General features: G+C 57.1%; 1 protein-coding gene across 1 annotated transcript in view; it reads left to right on the forward strand.

The window, feature by feature from the left end:
* ADAM11 (ADAM metallopeptidase domain 11) overlaps positions 1–286 on the forward strand; it is a 53,259-nt gene extending 52,973 nt beyond the window's left edge. The window contains exon 27 of the mRNA XM_044999832.1: positions 157–286. Within this exon, the coding sequence (XP_044855767.1) occupies positions 157–172 (16 nt within the window). The 3' untranslated portion in view covers positions 173–286. The remainder of the gene's footprint in view (positions 1–156) is intronic.
* Positions 287–19,310: the final 19,024 nt, after the last annotated feature.

Raw genomic sequence — 19,310 nt, forward strand, 5'->3', positions numbered from 1 at the left:
AGCATTGAGGCAGCCGGGCCCTGTGCGACTCCGTTGGTTTGGGACTAACCAGCCCCTGAGGCTTTGCCTGCACTGCCTGTTGGACCGCGCCAGGGTCACCCTCATCTCCCGCATGCCAGTGCCAGCGCTAACGTGCCCCTCGCTTCTGTGTTGCAGGTCGGGAGGGGCCTAGCCCGGCCACCCCCTCCTGGCGGCTCTCTGCCTGCCCTGCCCAAGGGGAGGGGAGCAATCGCCTGAAAACCAAACCAGCCACCAAATAACGATGCGACGAGAGGGTGAACAATCAGTGACGTCTTCTGCTGCTGCCCGGCACCTGGCATGGCCCTGGCTGCACCTGGCGAGGCCGGGAGGGGGCCCCGCAGCCTTGCACTGGAGGGACCCCGATGGCACAGACTCTGTGTGGACCCTGCAGCCTTGTGCGCAGCTGGCCAAGGGCACTGTCTCCTCGACGGGCCGGCTGCCGCCCGTCCCTGCCTGAATGTAGCTTCCACCCCCACTGCACTGTATCACCACCAAGGAATGTACCCACTCACCGCCCCGCAGACCATGGCACGCCACCCACCTGCCGCCCGCAGGCGGACACGCTCACGTTCCTGCTGCACGGGGTCTGGGTGGCACAGCGGGCAACGGAGCGCAGGGGACAGGCGAGGAGCCGGCTGGAATGGAGTCAGAGCCACCGTGTGACCCAGGGGCTGCCTGGGCTCCCATCATTCGCATGGCCTGGCCTCAGCCCTCAGCGCGTCTCCAGCGTGACCCATTGCTGGCACCAGTTGCTGGGGGGCTTGGTGCCCTGCCGTGCCGATGGGGCTGGGATTCTGCCAGGGATATTTTTTAATGCAAAGCAACACAATGAATGTAGCCGGGGGGCAGCATGGAGCTGGACATTTGCTGGGGGCAGCAGGAAGAGGGTCTCGTGTCGCCCACTCATCCCACCCAATGGCTGCAAACCAGTGGGGAGGCGAAGATACGCCTGTGCCTGGCCTCCAGCTCAAACCTGCCCAGCCCCATCAACTCAGGGGTCTGCTCCCGTGGGAGCCCAGGAACAGGGACCAAGCCCACAGGAAACCAAACCCAAACTGCCATGGAGAGTCCAGGTGGGGCGATCACGGCGTGAATGGCCCAGTGTCTGTGCCAGGAAGCGCCAAAGCTGCTCTCGCACCAACACACGTTGGGCCAATACCAGCAAGCCCCTCCCCCATCTGGTCTCTCTAACTCCTGGGCCCGACACGGCTCCACCACTGCCGAGAAACTGCCACGCCACCGCCCACCACCAGGCCTGCACCGCTGGGTTCCTCTGACCAGCAGCTGGCACATCCACCACTACATCCCACCCTCTCTCAGGCTCTTGTGCCCAACTGCGAGTCAGGACTCCTGGGTTCTCAGCCACTGACTCACTGTGCAGCCTCAGGCAAATCACTTCCCCTTCGTGTGCCTCAGTTTCCCCCTCTGACGCATAGGTGTGATGCTGCTGAGCTGCCAGGAGGGACTGTGCTGGCTCTGCCTGTCACTGCCCAGGGCCCTCTCTCCTCGCCGAGACGAGGCTGTTCCATTACAGTCATTCCCCAGCCCAAGCGCCCCCAGCTTCTGGGCAGGGAGCGGTGAGGCTGGAGGCCCAGCCAGGCTCCCCACCCCACGCCCTGCAGGCACAGCTCTTTCCATGCCAGCGACGGCCTGTGCGGGCTGGGCCCTGGCACTGCAGGCTGGGGGGCAAGCAGAGAAACAGGCCTGGGGAGGGACATCAGCCAGGGATGAGCTTCTGCTGCTAGGGCAGGGAATCTGCCTGCCCCCTTGGGGAGAAAATGCCAGACAGTGAATTGCCTCCTGAGCAGGTCCAGGGCCGGCCAACACCTCCACAGGGCCCCTAGCGCCTCAGACCCCTTGGAGACGGTTACCCACCTTCCCAGCTGCTGCACCACTGCTCCGGCAGCAGGAGAACCTGGGGCAGCCCTGCAAAGTTCCTCGCCCTCCCTGGCCCCGGAACGTGGCTTGTTTGGCTTGGCAAGTGGCTTATGGTGGGGTTTCCAGCCCCAGCCCCAGGGTGCGGCTGGTGGCTTTGGGTAGAGTAACCAGATAATACCTGAGGAGGGCTGTGACCCCATGCAGCAGGGCTGAGCAGAGTTCTCCATTCCCCAGAGCCCTGGCCAGCCCCACCAGCCCAAACCGCACCCTGCACATGCTCCACAGTGACAGCTGGGGCTGCAGCATGGGGGCAGATGCTGCCAACTACTGACGGCCCTTTGGCCTGGTGCAGCCTGGCCCTAGGAAAAGCCAGGCCTCCTCCCAGCTGGACGGGATTGGGGCAGGGGGTTGCTCGTGAGTTGGCGCTAGCTGGCAGGGCACCCTGCTCTCTGCGGTGGGCATTGCATTTCCCATGAGCTTGGACTGGGAGGTTTTACTTACAGCATAAAAAAAAAATCACTTTGTTCTGCCCTCAGTCGTGCTGGTGTGAAGGGTGCCTAAGCACCGTAGACGTCAGTGGGGTAATGCCAGAGTTACACCACCTGGCAGGATCTGGCCCGGAAAGAGTGTGTTTGGTGTAGAAGTCCCACCCCTCCACGTGGCTTTCGGTGGCCTGGCTGGTTTAGTGGGGCCCATCACCGCAGCAAGCCCCTGCTCTGAGGCCAGAACGGTTCATTCCAGACAGCACGGCTGGCCCCAATGTTCAGCCGTAGGAACCTTGAGGTCGGCTCCTAAGGCCATAGTGAGGTGCCTACAATGTCCCGATTATCAAGTGTGCAGAGCACCCCCGGCTCCCACTGCAGCCAGCGGGGACTCAGCACCACTGGAAGGAGACGCCATTTATTTTGCTGCTTAACTTTAAGCTCCCAACTTTTCACATGAGGGCCCATTGGAAGAGTGTCCTCAGTAACCAGCTACCTCAGCTCAATGCAAACCTCCGAGGCTAAGGCCAGCCTGCTTCCAGGCACTTCATCTCAGTGACCTGGGACAATTACATACCACCCCCCGGGCACCTCTAAGGGGCAAGCACGGAGTCTGAGGGTAACAAAATCCTTTTAATAAAGGAGGGAAACAATGCGGCATTATGTTGGGGAAACACCACAAACAGGATCCATAACACAAACCATGAGCAAAAGACCCACCCACCCCCTCCAAGTAAGTTTGGCTGTGTCCGTTTCCCCTCAGGGTCTTAAGTCCAGCAACGCAAAAATCACCCAAAAGTCCAACAACCCAAAAGTCTCTGTCCCTGGTCATGCCCTAGAGTTCAAAAATTTATCTGCAGAGTTTTACCTCTCAGCCTGAGGGGGGAGGGTGCAGCTGTGTTAAGGGGCACCTTATGTGGTCCGAGGCTGACTGTCCTGCCTCTCCATGGGGTTCTGCTGCAGCCTTCACCACGAGCCACTCCACCAGCTGCTCCACTCCACCAGGTGTCCCACAAGCCACTCCAGTCATCCCACAAACTGCTCTGCTCTGCCAGCTGCTCAGCAACATACCTTCAGACACCCCCCCAGCACTCAGTGATTTCAGCTTGTCGTAGGGGAGCCTCAGTGCTGGTGCACTATTAGCCCAAAGTGAATTCAGCTCAGCAGCCTGTAACTAGACTTCTAATAGAATTAAAATTAGCTCTTATATTCCACAGTAGAGCAAGAAGAAGGTGCAATTGGTATTTCAGACACTCAAAGGGAGCCCATACTATCAGGAACAGGTCCCCACCCTCTCTCAATACACTGGGTTTTGGAGCCCATGTCCCTTGTCTAGCGAGTGCTACTTAGTTGATGGCGAGTCCCTCTGTCATAAAACAGTTTCATTGTCCTTGATTCACATAATCAGGGTAACACTTTATTCTTCCTGCCCCAATAACAGAGAAACTGGGGATCCCACAGCTGTCAAAGTGACATTTGGGCGGCTGTGGGTTCATGCTAGGCGGGGTGGATGTGCCTATGCAAACAAGATCATCCCCTGAAGTTCTTTTCCACAACTCGCCACAATTCACCACCAGATGTCAGGGTAGAGCTCATCCTGACTCCGCTTACAGAAACATTTGAAAAACCGAAACTTGAGGCCACGTTTGCTGGGGCGGGCAAAGCCTTGCAGTGTTTGCAAACCCAAGGGCAGGATGACGGTGCAGAACCAGACAGTGAAACTGACCTGACCCAAGGTAAAACTGCCTAGTCTCCATGTACTGTCAGTGCAATAATTGAAAGCAGTAAACTGGGGCGGGGGGGATGTGCGGTGTTAAAATCCAGCTGGGTTGTTAGTACCACAGGGCAAACAACAAGATCCCAACATGGAGGTGATGGTGTCCCTGCTTCAGTGCCTTTGAGCCGGGAGTTAAGCTACACAGCCCCAAATCCTGACCTCAGCTATGGGCTACCACTCGGCTGATCACCTAGGGCTGAAGGGAGAATGTAGGCCAGAGATCTGTGCTCAGAGCAGCCACCTTGTTGCCAGATGGCACACAGCAACGGGGCAGATCCTGCCGTCTCCCAGTAACAGGACAGGTCCTGCTGTCACCCGGCAACAGGGCAGATCCTGCTGTCACCCAGTAATGGGACAGATCCTGCCTTTGCCCGGCAACGGGGCAGATCCTGCCGTCACCCAGTAACGGGACAGGTTCTGTGGTCATCTGGCAACAGGGCAGATCCTGCCGTCGCCTGGCAACGGGGCAGGTCCTGCCATCACCCACCTGCTAAGCAGCCAACCCAGGATCCTGGAGCTACAAAACTGGTATAAAGCCTCCTACTGCCACCTCCTGTGCTGCCCTTCTGGCCTCAATTTCCACCAGAAGCCAGAGCTTCTCCGTGGCTGCATGTGGGCTCGGCCGTGGGACCTTCCCCCCAGCAGCAGGGAGGCCTGGCAGCTCTGCAGACAGAGGCGGCTGCACTTCCTTGCCCTGCGCTCAGCAGTGGGCTCCTCTGGGGAGGGGCCTACGTGACCCTTCGCACTGTAACCTGGGGCCACCTTGTTCCCTGCCCTGAGCCGGTGCAGAGGGTTTGGGTGGCACGGCCTAGGTGAGTGACTAGGGCTAAGGCAGCTGGAGGGACGGGACCCTGGCACAGGCTGGGAGGGAGCAGCTACCCCAGCCTTTGGCAATGGAGACCTGGGAGTTTCAGAGGCCAGGTGGAACTTATGGACCAATATGTCCCAAAGTGGCTGATGCCAGCTGTGGCCATGCACCCCTGCCCCCGGCCTGCACTGCCATTTCCACAGCTGCCAGTTCCTGGCTAAAACCTGGGTGCCCTCTTCCGTGCCAGAGGTTCGTACCCTGGCAGCAAAATGGCACCTGATCGCGGCAGCATTGCTGGCCCAAAGCCAGGTCACTTTTCCAGGGCAGGATGCCCCCGTGCACTGCTGCGATGATGCCTTGCACAGATCGCGGGGGGGGGGGGCGGGCTGGGTGGTGGGGGGGGGGCTTCACCATGGGGGGAGGGGCTAACGGACACCATGCTCACCGGGCGCAGGCTGAATCCTTTTTCAACATTACCCGGGAGCAGCCTCACTAACTGCCAGGCGTCCAGCTGGAGCATGAGGTAGAGGGAGCCCCGTCTCCCCTTCCCCCCTGCCCCTGCCAGGTTAGAAGCCCTGCCCCTGAAGGGCATTTCCACAGATGACCCCCCCGTGTCTTAGGCCCACCGGCCACCCCGCTTCCCAGCACTGCTTGGGGCTCCCAGAGCCTGGCAGAGGGGCCCAGCATGGGGCTGGCGCACCGGGGCTGGTGTGGAGATTTTTAAGGGGCTCAGTGTGTATCCCACGTGGATGCTGGACGTACCCATTGTCCCGGCATTGCACATGCGGATGGCTGAAGGCTGGGATTGGGGGGGGTCTGGGAGGGTCGGGATCGTGGGGAGGGGGGTCTGGGAGGGTCGGGCTTGTGGGGGGGCAGGGTTCTGGGAGGGTCAGGATCGTGGGGAGGGGGGTTCTGGGAGGGTCGGGAACGTGGGGGGGCAGGGTTAGGGGAGGGTCGGGATCATGGGGAGGGGGGTCTGGGAGGGTCGGGCTTGTGGGGGGGCAGGGTTCTGGGAGGGTCGGGATTGTGGGGAGGGGGGTTCTGGGAGGGTCGGGATCGTGGGGGGGGCAGGGTTCTGGGAGGGTCGGGATCATGGGGAGGGGGTGAGGGGTTTGGGAGGGTCAGGATCATGGGGAGGGGGGTTCTGGGAGGGTCGGGATCGGGTGTGGGGCAGGGTACTGGGAGGGTCGGGATCATGGGGAGGGGGTGAGGGGTTTGGGAGGGTCGGGATCATGGGGGGGGGGTGGGGGGTTTGGGTGGGTCGGGATCATGGGGAGGGGGTGAGGGGTTTGGGAGGGTCGGGATCATGGGGAGGGGGTGAGGGGTTTGGGAGGGTCAGGATCATGGGGAGGGGGGTCTGGGAGGGTCGGGATTGTGGGGGGGGCAGCGTTCTGGGAGGGTCGGGATAATGGGGAGGGGGTGAGGGGTTTGGGAGGGTCAGGATCATGGGGAGGGGGGTCTGGGAGGGTTGGGATAATGGGGAGGGGTTGGGGGGTCTGGGAGGGTCGGGATCGTGGGGAGGGGGTGGGGGGTCTGAGAGGTTCAGGATCATGGGGAGGGGGGTCTGGGAGGGTTGGGATCGTGGGGGGGGCAGGGTTCTGGGAGGGTCAGGATCGTGGGGAGGGGGGGTCTGGGAGGGTCGGGATCGGGGTGGGGAGGCTTTAGGGAGGTCAGGCAAGTCCTTCCAGTGCCATGATTCTGTGGCAGCGGGAGAACCAGCGAAGGGCCGGCGCGAGCACCAAGCCATGGAGCCAGGCCAGGTTTTCAGCCAGGCCGTGGGGAGGCTGCTGCTGGGTGTTGGCCTCTAGCCCTAGTGCCGGCCATTAGGGAGAGATGACACCTCAGTTCAAGTCCCCCCTCCCCCCCCCCCCAATGACTGTGTGGGGCTCCCAATGCCCAGCCTGGACACAACACGCCCCCTCAAGCCCAGGCCATGCTGTGACGAATTTGTCCGAAGATTGAGACAAACAAGGAAAAAAACCGACCAACCCAGGTGCTGAGGCCCCTTCGGCCGGGCCACGGAGCGGGAAAGGCCCAAGCTCAGGGGGTTCAGATGCTCCCAGGTGGCTGCAAGTCCCTTTCCGTCAGCCGTGTCACGCAGGCACCGGCTTCAATACCTGCGCTCCACGGCCCAACCCTGCAGCAGCGTAAACTCTCTGTCCATCAGTGTCGCACGAGCACCACAGGTCACACGCGTGCTTTGCACCAGTGGGACTAGGACTTCCACTAGCAGGCGTTGAGTGCCCCAGGACCAAGCTGCTGAGGGAGGCGAGTGTGTGAAGATTTGCACACCAGTGCAACGTGCTGAGAGCCTGCAGGCAGGGACTGCAGACACTAGCAGCTGTAAACAGCTCGTGCTGCAGCTGGGGTCCAGGCAGTGGAGTCTCTCTGGAGTGCTCCCAGCCCCAGGCTGATGGGAAACTTCCCTGGACTCTTCAAATGTCATTCACAATAAAAAGTCTTTGAAAAACAATGTCCCTTTGCTCAGAAGCCGCTGAACCCTCATTTTAGCCCAACCAGTAGTTCCGAGGCAGCCGGGGCTGACCGCGTGCTGCTCAGGAGGCAAAGCTCCTGCCAGAGCAGAGGTTACTGCACTAGCATTCATGTGGCACCGTGAGGGAGAAAATGGAACAAATCTGTGGGCCCCTAATATTACTCTGCTGCAGGCCCTGGCTGCTCAGAACGCCAGCCTCCTGCTTCAAAAAACCTCAGCTAAAGGAGAATCTCCACTAGCAGTATAGGCCTTATGATATGCAGCTAAGCAGTTCCAATTCAATCCAGCAGAGGGCAGCACTGCACATGCCCCCCCAGCACACTCTACTGCACACGGGCCGGTGACAGAGGTCTGGCACTAGCACTGCACGCGTGCTGCTTAGCCCCCCTAGGTGCTGAGCTCCAACCCGTGGCTGGGTTCACAGCATCAGATACGTAAACCTGAGCCTGAAGCACCCAGCCCAGGCCCAGCACGGTGAAGGACAGTCCCGCTCCCAGCATGCTCTAGGAGTACTTGCGGGAGGGGTAGCTCAGTGGTTTGAGCAGCGGCCTGCTAAACCCAGGGTTGTGAGTTCAGTCCTTGAGGGGGCCACTTAGGGATCGGGGGCAAAAATCTGTCTGGGGATTGGTCCTGCTTTGAGCAGGGGGTTGGACTAGATACCTCCTGAGGTCCCTTCCAGCCCTGAGATTCTATGGCCTGCGCACCAGCTCCTGTTGCTGTAGCATGTCTCCCTTATGGAGCTTGGCTGGGTGCCGCATGCACACGCTGGGCTGGGCCCCTTCACTCCTGACTCTGTCCCTTGAGCAGGTTTCTCTGCCCAGCTGGGGCTCATCTCAGCCACCTCTAGGGCTGGCAGCTGGGCACTGACACGGCCACCAGAGGAGCGTCACTGCGGCAGGGAACCCCTCTCCTAGGAGCTCCACCGCTTGTGACAAGCAGCCGGGGCTGCTCCAGGGGGCTCGTTGGCTTTAACCCAAGGATGAGGTGGGCACGGCTGGGCTTTCCAGGGAGCGCTGGGGCCCAGGCCGGACGCTGTCAGCACAAATCCTTGCTGCTGAAGAAGAAAAACATGTTTGGTGAATTTCCCGCCAGTGGCTCAGCACAAGCTGCGGGGTCACTTCGTTCCTGGCCCTCTGCTCACCCCAGGAGGTTGGCACTGGGTCTGAGCAGCCCTCCTCTCGGAGCCAAACCAAGGCAGGAGACGGCAGCTGCCTGGGTGTGTCAGCCACTCCTGAGCTAAGCAGGAAGGAGACAAGAGCTTTAGCCCGCGGGCAGGGCCCCAGAGCAGCTCAGGGGAGTCACGCCCCATAGGTCAGAGCCAAGCTCGGAGCGCTGCTCTGGGGGGCGGGGGGGGGTGCACAGTCCGCTCTCAGCTCCAGGGGAGCAGGGCAGGTGGCAGAGACGCTCGGGACTTGGCTCTGTGGGTAACCGCAAGACCAGCTAAGGCCATAGCCAGAGTGACCGGAATCACTGTTCCTGGATGCAGTGAGACCAGCTGACCCCGCTAAACCTGGGACCTCTGCAGCCCTCGAACGCGCTGCTGGCCACAATCGAGTCCAGGCCAGGTCTGGTGGGGGACCCCACCCTACACAGCACAAGCCGGACCCCTCAGTCTGGCAGCTGCAGGATCTGCCTGGGCCCAGCAACCTCCATAACAAATCTCCTTGGTGCCCTGTCTCCTCCTTTTTATCCCATCAGGCAGCCGTTTGCAAGTGCTGACCGGGCTGGAATCGAGGTCAGAGACTGGAGGTCGCAGGTACCGGGCTGGAATCGGGGTCAGAGTCAGGGACTGGAGGTCGCAGGTACCGGGCTGGAATCGAGGTCAGAGTCAGGGACTGGAGGTCGTGGGTACCGGGCTGGAATCGAGGTCAGAGACCGGAGGTCGCAGGTACTGGGCTGGAATCGGGGTCAGAGTCAGGGACTGGAGGTCGCAGGTGGGCTGGAATCGGGGTCAGAGACCGGAGGTCGCAGGTACCGGGCTGGAATCGGGGTCAGAGACTGGAGGTCGCAGGTACCGGGCTGGAATCGGGGTCAGAGACTGGAGGTCGCAGGTACCGGGCTGGAATCGGGGTCAGAGACCGGAGGTCGCAGGTACCGGGCTGGAATCGGGGTCAGAGACTGGAGATCGCAGGTACCGGGCTGGAATCGGGGTCAGAGTCGGAGACCAAAGGTCGTGGATACCAGGCTGGAATTGGGGTCAGAGTCAGGGACTGGAGGTCGCAGGTACCAGACTGGAATTGGGGTCAGAGACCGGAGGTCGCGGGTACCAGGCTGGAATTGGGGTCAGAGTCAGGGACTGGAGGTTGCAGGTCCGGGCTGGAATTGGGGTCAGAGTCAGGGACTGGAGGTCGCAGGTACCAGGCTGGAATCGGGGTCAGAGTCAGGGACTGGAGGTCGCAGGTACCGGGCTGGAATCGGGGTCAGAGTCAGGCTGACCCGGGTTCTAATCCCCAGACCCTGCCAGCAGAGGCCTCTGCCTCGCCGTAGCTAGGCCTGTTACTGGCCTCTCCGGGAGCGAGCCCATGGCTTGTTTCTGATGCTGCCCAGAGAAGTTTTGAGCTGGGGGAAATCATTAGCCAGGTTAATTAGAAGGAAGGAGGGTGACGACAGGCCACCGAGGCGGAGAATCATAGAAACCAGCGCTGGGAAGGAGCAACCGTCTCGGGGCCTAGCCCATCCCGGGGAGCCACGGGCCATGCAGGGCCCTGCTGTGTGTATGGCCCAGGCTTGGCTCGGGATCCAGGCCTGTTCCAGGCCCCTTGGTGCTCTCACCTGCCTTTGAGCAATGGCTACGTTTACAGGCTTCCTCGCTCCTTCGCGGCCCCGGGGGATGGAAACCCAAGGTCGATTCAGCCCTGGACTCCTGGAAGCCATCTTTGGCACATGCCCTGCAGGTGGGGGGTCACTGGGTTGCTGCAAGCTTGTGTAGGTCACTTTCTATCAGGCTGGCGTTTCTCCGTCCTTTGCCCTTGCAGAAGAGGTGGGGGCGGGGGGGGGGAAACGCCGCTGGTAGGAGGTTGAACGTCCCTGGCTCCCAGAGGACTCCCCGGGCTGTTAGAGACAGCACTGACCAGTGCTGTGGCTGGTGAGGCAGGAGGCGCCCAAGGAAGCTGGTGGATTATGGCGCATCTACGTTATTAACAGACGGCCAGATCACCCAGGGCCTCAATCTCCTTCCTCCGGGAAACACTCTCCCATCACTCCAGCATCACACCTCCCCCAGCCCACGCGCTGACGAGCCAGCCACGCAGCTTTGCCCCGTCAGCCTTTTCTCCCTGAAAACAAGGAATGTCCAGGGCTAGGTTTTCCTCGTGCTCCCGCCAGTGTGAACGTGGAATGTTCTCAGTGAGGGGCAGGCTGGCACTGGAGCAGAATCCGGCCCCTAACGCCAACTGACCCCAAGACTCCGCATTAAACGAGGACACATCACCCCCCTGCCTACAACAGTGGTCCCCAAGCTTTTTACCTCACGCCCCCGCCCCCCCAACCCTGTCCAGGTCCTCCCGGAGCCGGGAACCGGGCCGCGGCTCCAGGAGGCAGGGACATGGCTGGGGAAGGGGGCTGAGGCCTACAAGAACTGAGTCTACAGCATCCACGAGTGTGGGAGGGGCTCTGCAGAACAAACAGGCAGCCCCCGTGCCCAGCTCCCTGAGTTCAGTGGAGTCACCCCAGTACGTACCAGAAGGAGGTAGCAGGCCCATGGCCTCCAAGAACTCACCAGCTAACAACTGATGCAAGAAGTTGGGGGGAAGCGAGGAGGGGACGGGATGAAGACAGACAAAGTTTCCTCCAGGCACTTAGATACACACTGATGAGAAAGGAAAAAGGACCTAAGAAACCACTGACCTGCTCTGGGCCTGGGGGCGGGTTCCTGCCCCGCTCTGGGTCTGTTGCCCCTTCCATCCATTGTCTGTTCAGACCGTGAGCCTGTTGGGGCAGGGCCTGTCTCGCCCTGTGTCTGAGCAGTGCCCAGTGCGAAGGGCCCTGAGCGCAGGTCCGGACTCTCGGTGTGGATGTTGCATGAGAAGAGCAGAGTAGGAGGGTGGCTGCGGTACAGCACCGGGCGGACCCCGCCCAGCGTGTGCTCCTCAGTGGGTCACGGTCTGTTGGGTTTTCCAATAATCTCTGTGACATTACACCCCCTATTCTGCATAGCAATATTGTATAACTAAGACATGTTTTATGGAAGATGAGTCCTGTAAGGTATCACTGAAGAGGTTCTGATCCATGAATGTGTTTATCCAATTTGTATGCGCGTATCATCTCTGTTTCTAAAGTGAGGGATATTGCCTCTGTAACAATCAGAACTGTGGGTATGTGCTTGGGAAACGCCGCCCTGACAGTGAGCAATCAGCCTTACTGGGCCATTAGGAAAAGACAAAATACCACCTTGGACACGGCTGGTACTTTTCCACTGGAAACAAAGGCTTCCTGCCTTATGCAAATTCTATGTAAGGCTGGGAAGCCAGGCATCCAGAGCCCCCCATCTGCCTCCCCGCCTGAGAAGGGAGACTGCTGAAAGCTCCTGAAGAAATGGAGGAACTAAGCTAGGGGAAGGCAAGGGCTGAGACCAGGGGTCTATCCTGTAAAGAGAAATAACTGGAACTCTGAGCTGCGGAAACGCTACAACCTGCCCAAACACCACTGAGGGTGAGAAATGACTATGTGTAACCTGGTTCTTTAGTGTATTAAGCCTAGTTTGTGTGTTTTGTTTTATTTGCTCAGTAATCTGCTGGGGTCTGTTTGCTGTCACTTATAATCACTTACAATTTATCTTTTGTAGTTAATAAATGTATTTCTTGTTTATTTCAGAACCCAGTTTGTGTAATTTGGGGGTCGGGGGGGATAGCTGTGCATCTCTCTCTCCACATGGAGGGAGAGGGTGATTTTTATGAGCTTATGCTGTGCAGATCTTTCTCTACAGAGCAAGACAATATTATTTTATCCCCAAGGAGGTGTGCACATGGGTGCTGGGTGAATCCCCGAGCTGATTCCTCTCACACAGAGCTGATCTCAGTGTCCATTTGCAGCTGGGTGTGTCCCTACCTGTGTGTGCCAGAGGAGGCTTGAGGGCCGGGCTCAGCTGAACAGGGTGAGGAAACCCAGGCTGGTGGAAAGGGCGGGCTCAGTGAGACCCCAGCACACCAGGTGACATCCCGGACAGGGGGTTCAATCTATCACAATTTCCTCTGCTGCCCTGCATCCTTTGGGCATGGGGGAAGGAGTGAGCCGCTGGCGGGGGTGAGGAGATGAGCCTTGGCAGAGTTGCGTAGGGAGCAGCATGGGAAAAGGCTGAGATGCTGTGAGAGAGGCAGGCAAACAGGTCATTGAGGCTAGTGCCACTGGCAGAACAAGGGTCTGTGCCGACATAGCCAGAAAATGGGTCCGGGAAGTGAGCAGGGACCTCCCAATATCACTCTTCAAGTAGCTGAAACATGTCCCCAACTTGCATCCTGCAGAGACTTGGAGCACAGCTCAGCCTAAGGACGACTGGACACTGCAAAGACTTGGGCTTCTCAAGTTCACGCTGGTGCTAGAAGCCCAGATTCCCAGTAGATTCCCTGCTGCTCCAGCGCAGCCTGGAACACGGACTCATGTCCAACCTTGCTGGCAGGGCAGGCAGCTTGGTAAAGCACTGAGGAGTTCCCAAAGGCACCTGTTTCACCCTTAGGACAGAAGCAGAAGATCAAGGCCCATTTCCATACAGCACAGTGTGGGGAGGAGGCCTGTTCTGAATGACAGCCTTTGGCCTGGGGAAGGATCTCACCCAGCAGATCAGGGCATTTGCGTCGAGTTTTGGTTAGCACTAAGGGATTTGTTACTAGGCTCCTTGGTAGCTTTAGTGCCCCCTGCTCAGGGCTGGACTGCGGCTTGGGAACCAAAGTGCTGGACTCGGGCAGAGCGGCACAAAGACCAGGATTCCCAAAAGGGCCTAGTGTCCGCAGCACATCGGGGCTGAGCGTCTTGGAAATCCACCGCTCAGGGTCCCAGTGGGAGCTCTTGGGTGCTCAGTGCCTGGATATCCCGGCCCATGTAACCAAATCCTCCTGGTGGTGAATGCTGCGGGAAGGTGGGAGAAATTGGTGTCTTCCCCTTCCCCCCAATCCTCTTGTTTTCTTTAAAAGACGCTGCAATGTGTTCTGCACATGGAGCGACCCTGGCCTGTCGGCTTACCGCACACAGCAGAGCCGAGTCCCCTCTGTGCACGCACACGCACCTTCTTGGTGCAGTCACGTAGCTCAAGCAATTTTAGAACCCACAGGCCCAGCCATCCTTGTTACTTCTGCTCCCAGTGGGATGACCAGGGCCCCATGTCACACTTCAGGTGGAGAAATCTCATTGGATTACCTGAGGTGGCGAAAGCAGCCCCCATTTCTCCTGGCTTTGGAAAGGTCAGCCCTGGCTTATTAAAGCAATAATCCTCATCCGCGTGCTCTGTCCCCTTCAGCTGCTTCCTTTCAGCTGGTAGCACAGGGGTTGGGAAGATGCTGCCAGACAGCGTGGAAGATTAGGGCCGACAGGAAAGCCAGGAGGAGCCTAGTGAAATTCCAGCTGCTGCAAGAATGGGGAGATGGGGCAGCCCTGCTCCCGGGCTATGCAGAATGATCTGTCGTACAGCAGCTCTGGAGTCACCACTGTCCCTCCCCTTTGCTGCACCCTGGGGCATTCCAGGTTTCTTCCAGTTTTACACCAGAGCAGGTTTTCCAAGGGAAATCTTGTCAGACCATGGTGCAAATTTCATGTCTGTAGTTTTCAAAAAGTTATGGGAAGTGAGACACATGAAGGCCACCCCCTACTAACGGTCTGGTAGAAAGATACACGGGGGCTTTGAAGTCTATGCTGAGGATGTATGTTACCCAGAGAGAGAATGACTAGGATGTGGGGGTTCGTTATTAGTTATCTGCATACAGGAGTGTACCCGGGGGCACTGGAACAAGGGAGGGGAGACCAGGGCCCTACCACTTTTTACCAGATGTAAGGGTGAGCAGCTGGGGGTGTGGAGGAGCGAGCGGGCCCTCAGAGGGTGGGGGTGCAGGGAGAAAGGGCGATATAGGGAGGCGAGACCACAGTTCAGGAGCTGGTGGGCCCCCACTTTTAGGAAGGTTTCGACACTCCTGAGCATACCCCAACAGTCTAGGGGTTTGCCCCCCTTTCATCTGCTTTACAGGAGAGGAGACCCCTAGCTTTATTTTGAGGCTCTTGAGGGGGGTGCAGAAGAGTCAGGACAGTGTGGAGGGGAGTCTCTCACTTGTTTTACAAAGAATGTAAAAGCTACGGTGGACTTAGCGGATCAGAACCCTGGAAGGATCAGGTGTCCGAAAGCTCGGTATGACAGGCACTCTGGAGACAGATGCCTTATCTAGGATAGGGGAAGCATATTCAGGAGAGTCAGGGACACCCCCTTCCTTCACTGGTTTTGCACTGCGGGTGTGAGGCTGGCAGAGCAGGTGCCAGCTCATGCCAAGGTCCCCACGTCTCAGCTGAACACTGACAAACACACAGCTGGAATCAGGCTGGCTACCATGTGTTAATATTGTTAAACCAGGTATTGGGGTTATAGCGTTTAGACTTTACTGAATGTTTGTGAACTGCTGCCTGCATTAATCTCACTTATAAATAAAGGTTACCTACCTTTCGTAACTGTTGTTCTTCTAGATGCGTTGCTCATGTCCATTCCATATTAGATATGTGCTCGCCCATGTGCACAGCTATTGGAAATTTTTCCCTTAGTGGTATCCATAAGGGGCTGTGGCAACCCCTGGAGCTGCTTATCTGCCAATATACGAGACGCCACCGGCCCTGCACCATCTCAGTTCCTTTTTACTGGCAACTCCACCAGTGGGGAAGGAGGGTGGATCATGGAATGGACACAGCAACACATCTCGAAGAACAACAGTTACGAAAGGTAGGTAACCGTCTTTTCTTCTTTGAGTGCTTGCTCATGTCGATTCCATGTTAAGTGACTCACAAGCAGTATCCCAGGAGGTGGGGTCGGAGTTCACAGATGTGCAGCTTGCAACACTGCTTTGCCGAAGCCTCTGGGTGATGGCGTAGTGGGACGCAAAGGTAGGGACAGACGACCAGGTAGCAGCTCTACAGATCTCTTGAATCGGCACCTGGGCCAGGAAGGCTGCTGCTGAGGCTTGCGCTCTGTTGGAATGGGTGGTTACAATTGCCAGTGGTGACACCTTTGCCTGTTCATAACAAAACTTGATGTAGGCAATTATCCACAAAGAGATTCTCTGAGAAGAGACCGGTAAACCTTTCAACCTATCCAGTACAGCGACAAAGAGCTGCGTCGACTTGCGGAAGGGTCTGGTCCTCTCGATGCAGAAGGCTGAGGCCCACCTAATATCCAGGGTGTGTAATCTGCGTTCCTCACCAGTTTTACAAGGTTTGGGAAAGAACACTGGGAGAAACGTGTGAAACTGTGACACCACCTTTGGTAAGAAGGCAGGGTGAGGTCGCATCTGGAACTTATTCTTGTAGAACACTACGTAGGGTGGTTCTTTGGAGATTCTTCAGGCCGAAGTACTTGCACCCAGGAAGGAGACCTTCCACAAGAGAAGTAATAGCAAACACAAAGCTAACAGCTTGAAGGGGGCCTGTGGGCCTTGCCACTACCAGGTTTGGGTTCCAAGGCAGGACAGGGTCACAAACTTGAAGATAAAATCATTCCAGGCCTTTCAGAAATCGTATTGTCATATCATGGGAAAAAACGGATCTGCCCTGAACCAGAGGATGGAAGGCTCAGATGGCTGGCAAGTGAACTCTGATAGATGAGAGCACTAGACCTCGGTGCTTGAGATGTTACAGGTAGTCTAGGATGGATTGTAGTGAGGTCTGGTCAGGAGACGAATTCTGGTCCAAGGCCCAACATGAAAAACGTTCCTTGGTGCAGGGCTCTCTGCCACCCGTCAGGACCTGCTGGCCTAAGCATGCTTCCTCCTCCACCTTCAGCCATGCAGCAGCCATACTGTCAGGGGTGGGGATGCTAGGTTCTGGTGCAGCAGATGGTCGTGGTTCTCAGACAGTAAATCCAGCTGGAGTGGGAGCTCTAGTGGTGCTGCTATCGAGAGCTGCAAGAATGTGCTGAACCAGTGTTGGGATGGCCTCACTGGAGCTATCAGGACAACCTTTGCCCTGAGCCTCTTGATCTTCAAGAGTACTCTGTGCACCAATGGTATTGGCAGGAAGGTGTAGAATAGCGCCCCCAACCCTGGAAACAAGAAGGTGTCAGACAGGCAACCTCTGTTGTGCCCGTGGATCGAGCAGAACTGGTGGCACTTCCTGTCCCATCTGGACATGAACAGGTCCACCTGGGGAGTCCCCCCGTCTGGAAGATCACACTCACCACCTCTGGGTGGAGTGACCACTTGTGGCGAGACAAGAAGGATCTTCTGAGACCCAGGAGGTGCAAAGCCATGAGATGAATGGCATGCTGAACACAGAAGTCTCATAACCGGAGAGCCTCCTGGCAAAGGAGCGATGAGCAGGCTCCGCATTGCTTGTTGATGCAGAACATCATGGCGGTATTGTCCGTCAGGATTTGGACCAATCTGTCCTTTAAGTAGGACAGGAACGCTAGGCAGGCCAAATGTATCGCCCTGAGCTCCTTGACGTTTATATGGAGGGAACGATTTTCCTGCACCCAGAGCCTTTGCGTGCTGATGTTGTTGAGGTGGGTTCCCCACCCCAGGTTCGAAGCGTCGGAGGCCAATGTTTCTGCTCGTTTATAAGTAGATCCAGAACCTGACAGATGTCCCACACCAGACTGAGGCTGCACTGAACCTGTCCTTGAGACCAGCCTCTGACCAGCCAGTCATCGAGGCACGGGTAGCTCTGAACACCCCGGCACCTTAGATAAGCTGCCACTACGGCCATACATTTTGTGAACACCCTTGGGGCAGAAGAAAGGCTGAAGGGCAGCACCATGAACTGGCATTGACAGGACCTGCTATGAAGCGTAAGAACCTCCTGGGTCCATGGAGAATGGAGATATGGAAGTACGGGTTCTTTAAGTCGAGAGCAGTGAACCAGTCTCCCGGATCCAGATGATGACAGGCAATAGCCATATACTGAGGTGAGGTGGGGATAGTGGGTGGGGGTTCCCTGGGGAGGGGAGACCCTAAGACTGGGGGGGTTACTGCCAGGGGCAGCACCCCAGACAACAGGGCACTGGGTCCGGGAGGGACACACGGGCCAGAAGACAGGCAGATCACCGGCCTACAGAGGGCGCTCTGGAGCTGGAATGAGCTAATTCCCAGAAGTCACCAGCAGGAGGCGCTGCAGGGGTGAGTCCGCTCTTCTACAGGGAGACCATATCAAAAGCTTTGCTAAAGTCAAGATATATCACATCCACTGTTTTCCCAATATCCATGGAGCCAGTTATCTCAAATCTTAAATCCTGGGGCCTGCCAACTAACAAAATACACTCCAGCTAGCTAACTATGTACAATAAGAATAACTCGGAGAGTCCAGAACAAGAACCACTACGGAAGCTTGAAAGAGAAAGAAGCATTTCAACAACCATCATGGGCGGTAAGGAACTGAGAGGGCGCAGGGCTGGTGGCGCCTCACATACAGCTAAGGCATGAGCATGGGGCTCCAGGGGGCGCCAGAGCCAGCCCTACGGATACCACTGAGAGAAAACTATCCAACGGCCGTGTACATGGGCGCGCGCACACCTCGCATGGATTCGACGTGAAGAAGAACATCTCTAGCCCATATGGTAAGGTAATATGTAAGTGTGTAAATCACCAGACAGGAGGGAGACATTAACTAGTGTGAAATGCTGATTTCCCAGCAGGAAAAAGCCATCAACACCAGACCACCAGACTAGTGTGGGAAGGACAAAGGACTTTGTTGTTCAGCTGTTCCTCCAATGGAGATGAGTCATGCAAGTGGATTCCTCCCATCAGCTGAGTTTGCACATGGTGGGGGGGAGGGGGAAGGGAAGAGAATAAAACCCCCTAACAAGAAAGAAGTGAACTGGCTCTCTAGGTTGCCTGGATTCTGGAGGCAAAGTTTCTAGGCAGCGCAAGGGATCCCCGCTGGGTAGCTCTACAGGACATTATTATAGAAGCTTCTCTAGTTTTTTGCAATTGAAGATTGTAACTCGTGTGTATTCACATTAACCTGCTTTAACCTTGTCAATAACTCGCTTCCCTTTCCTATTAATAAATCTTTAGATAGCAACTATAGGACTGGGAGATCTAAGGTGCAAGCGACTGCTCCTTTGCGTCCAGAGGTAACTTGAACATTGCTGTGTAGGCTTCCTGGTGGCAAGCCATGGAGCACCCAAGGGACGGTCTGTGACTCCTTGCCAAGGCTGTTACAGTGCCTGCTGAGTTTACACTTAGTTTCCCAATATCCACGGAGCCAGTTATCTCAAATCTTAAATCCTGGGGCCTGCCAACTAACAAAATACACTCCAGCTAGCTAACTATGTACAATAAGAAGAACTTATTATTTATTATTTCAGGACTGGGAATGGTACTCAGAGTGTCACAGCTAAATACATAGGGGTGGCAGGGTCTGATGCCACTTTGAGGTCGTGTGTCCTGGTCTGGGGGAACTTGTTTCTGATGAAGAGCTTGGCAGACTGGGGGGTTGTTTGAAGGCCTGAAGAGGAGGTTCAGAAGGATTTTGCTCAGGAGAGGGTCCCCATCAAATATGGGTTATAATTGTTTGATGATACCCCATAATGGAGCTTAAATTCATCACCTTACTAGACACTCAAAATCACAGTCTTAATAAAGACACTGGGTTTATGGCTTATTACAACAATCTATAACCCACTAACCCCCCCCTCCCCCCAAACCCGGTATTGTGGTATGACTGCAAAGG

The sequence above is a fragment of the Mauremys mutica genome, chromosome 25, assembly GCF_020497125.1.
Source record: "Mauremys mutica isolate MM-2020 ecotype Southern chromosome 25, ASM2049712v1, whole genome shotgun sequence".
In the NCBI taxonomy this organism is placed as follows: Eukaryota; Metazoa; Chordata; order Testudines; family Geoemydidae; genus Mauremys; species Mauremys mutica.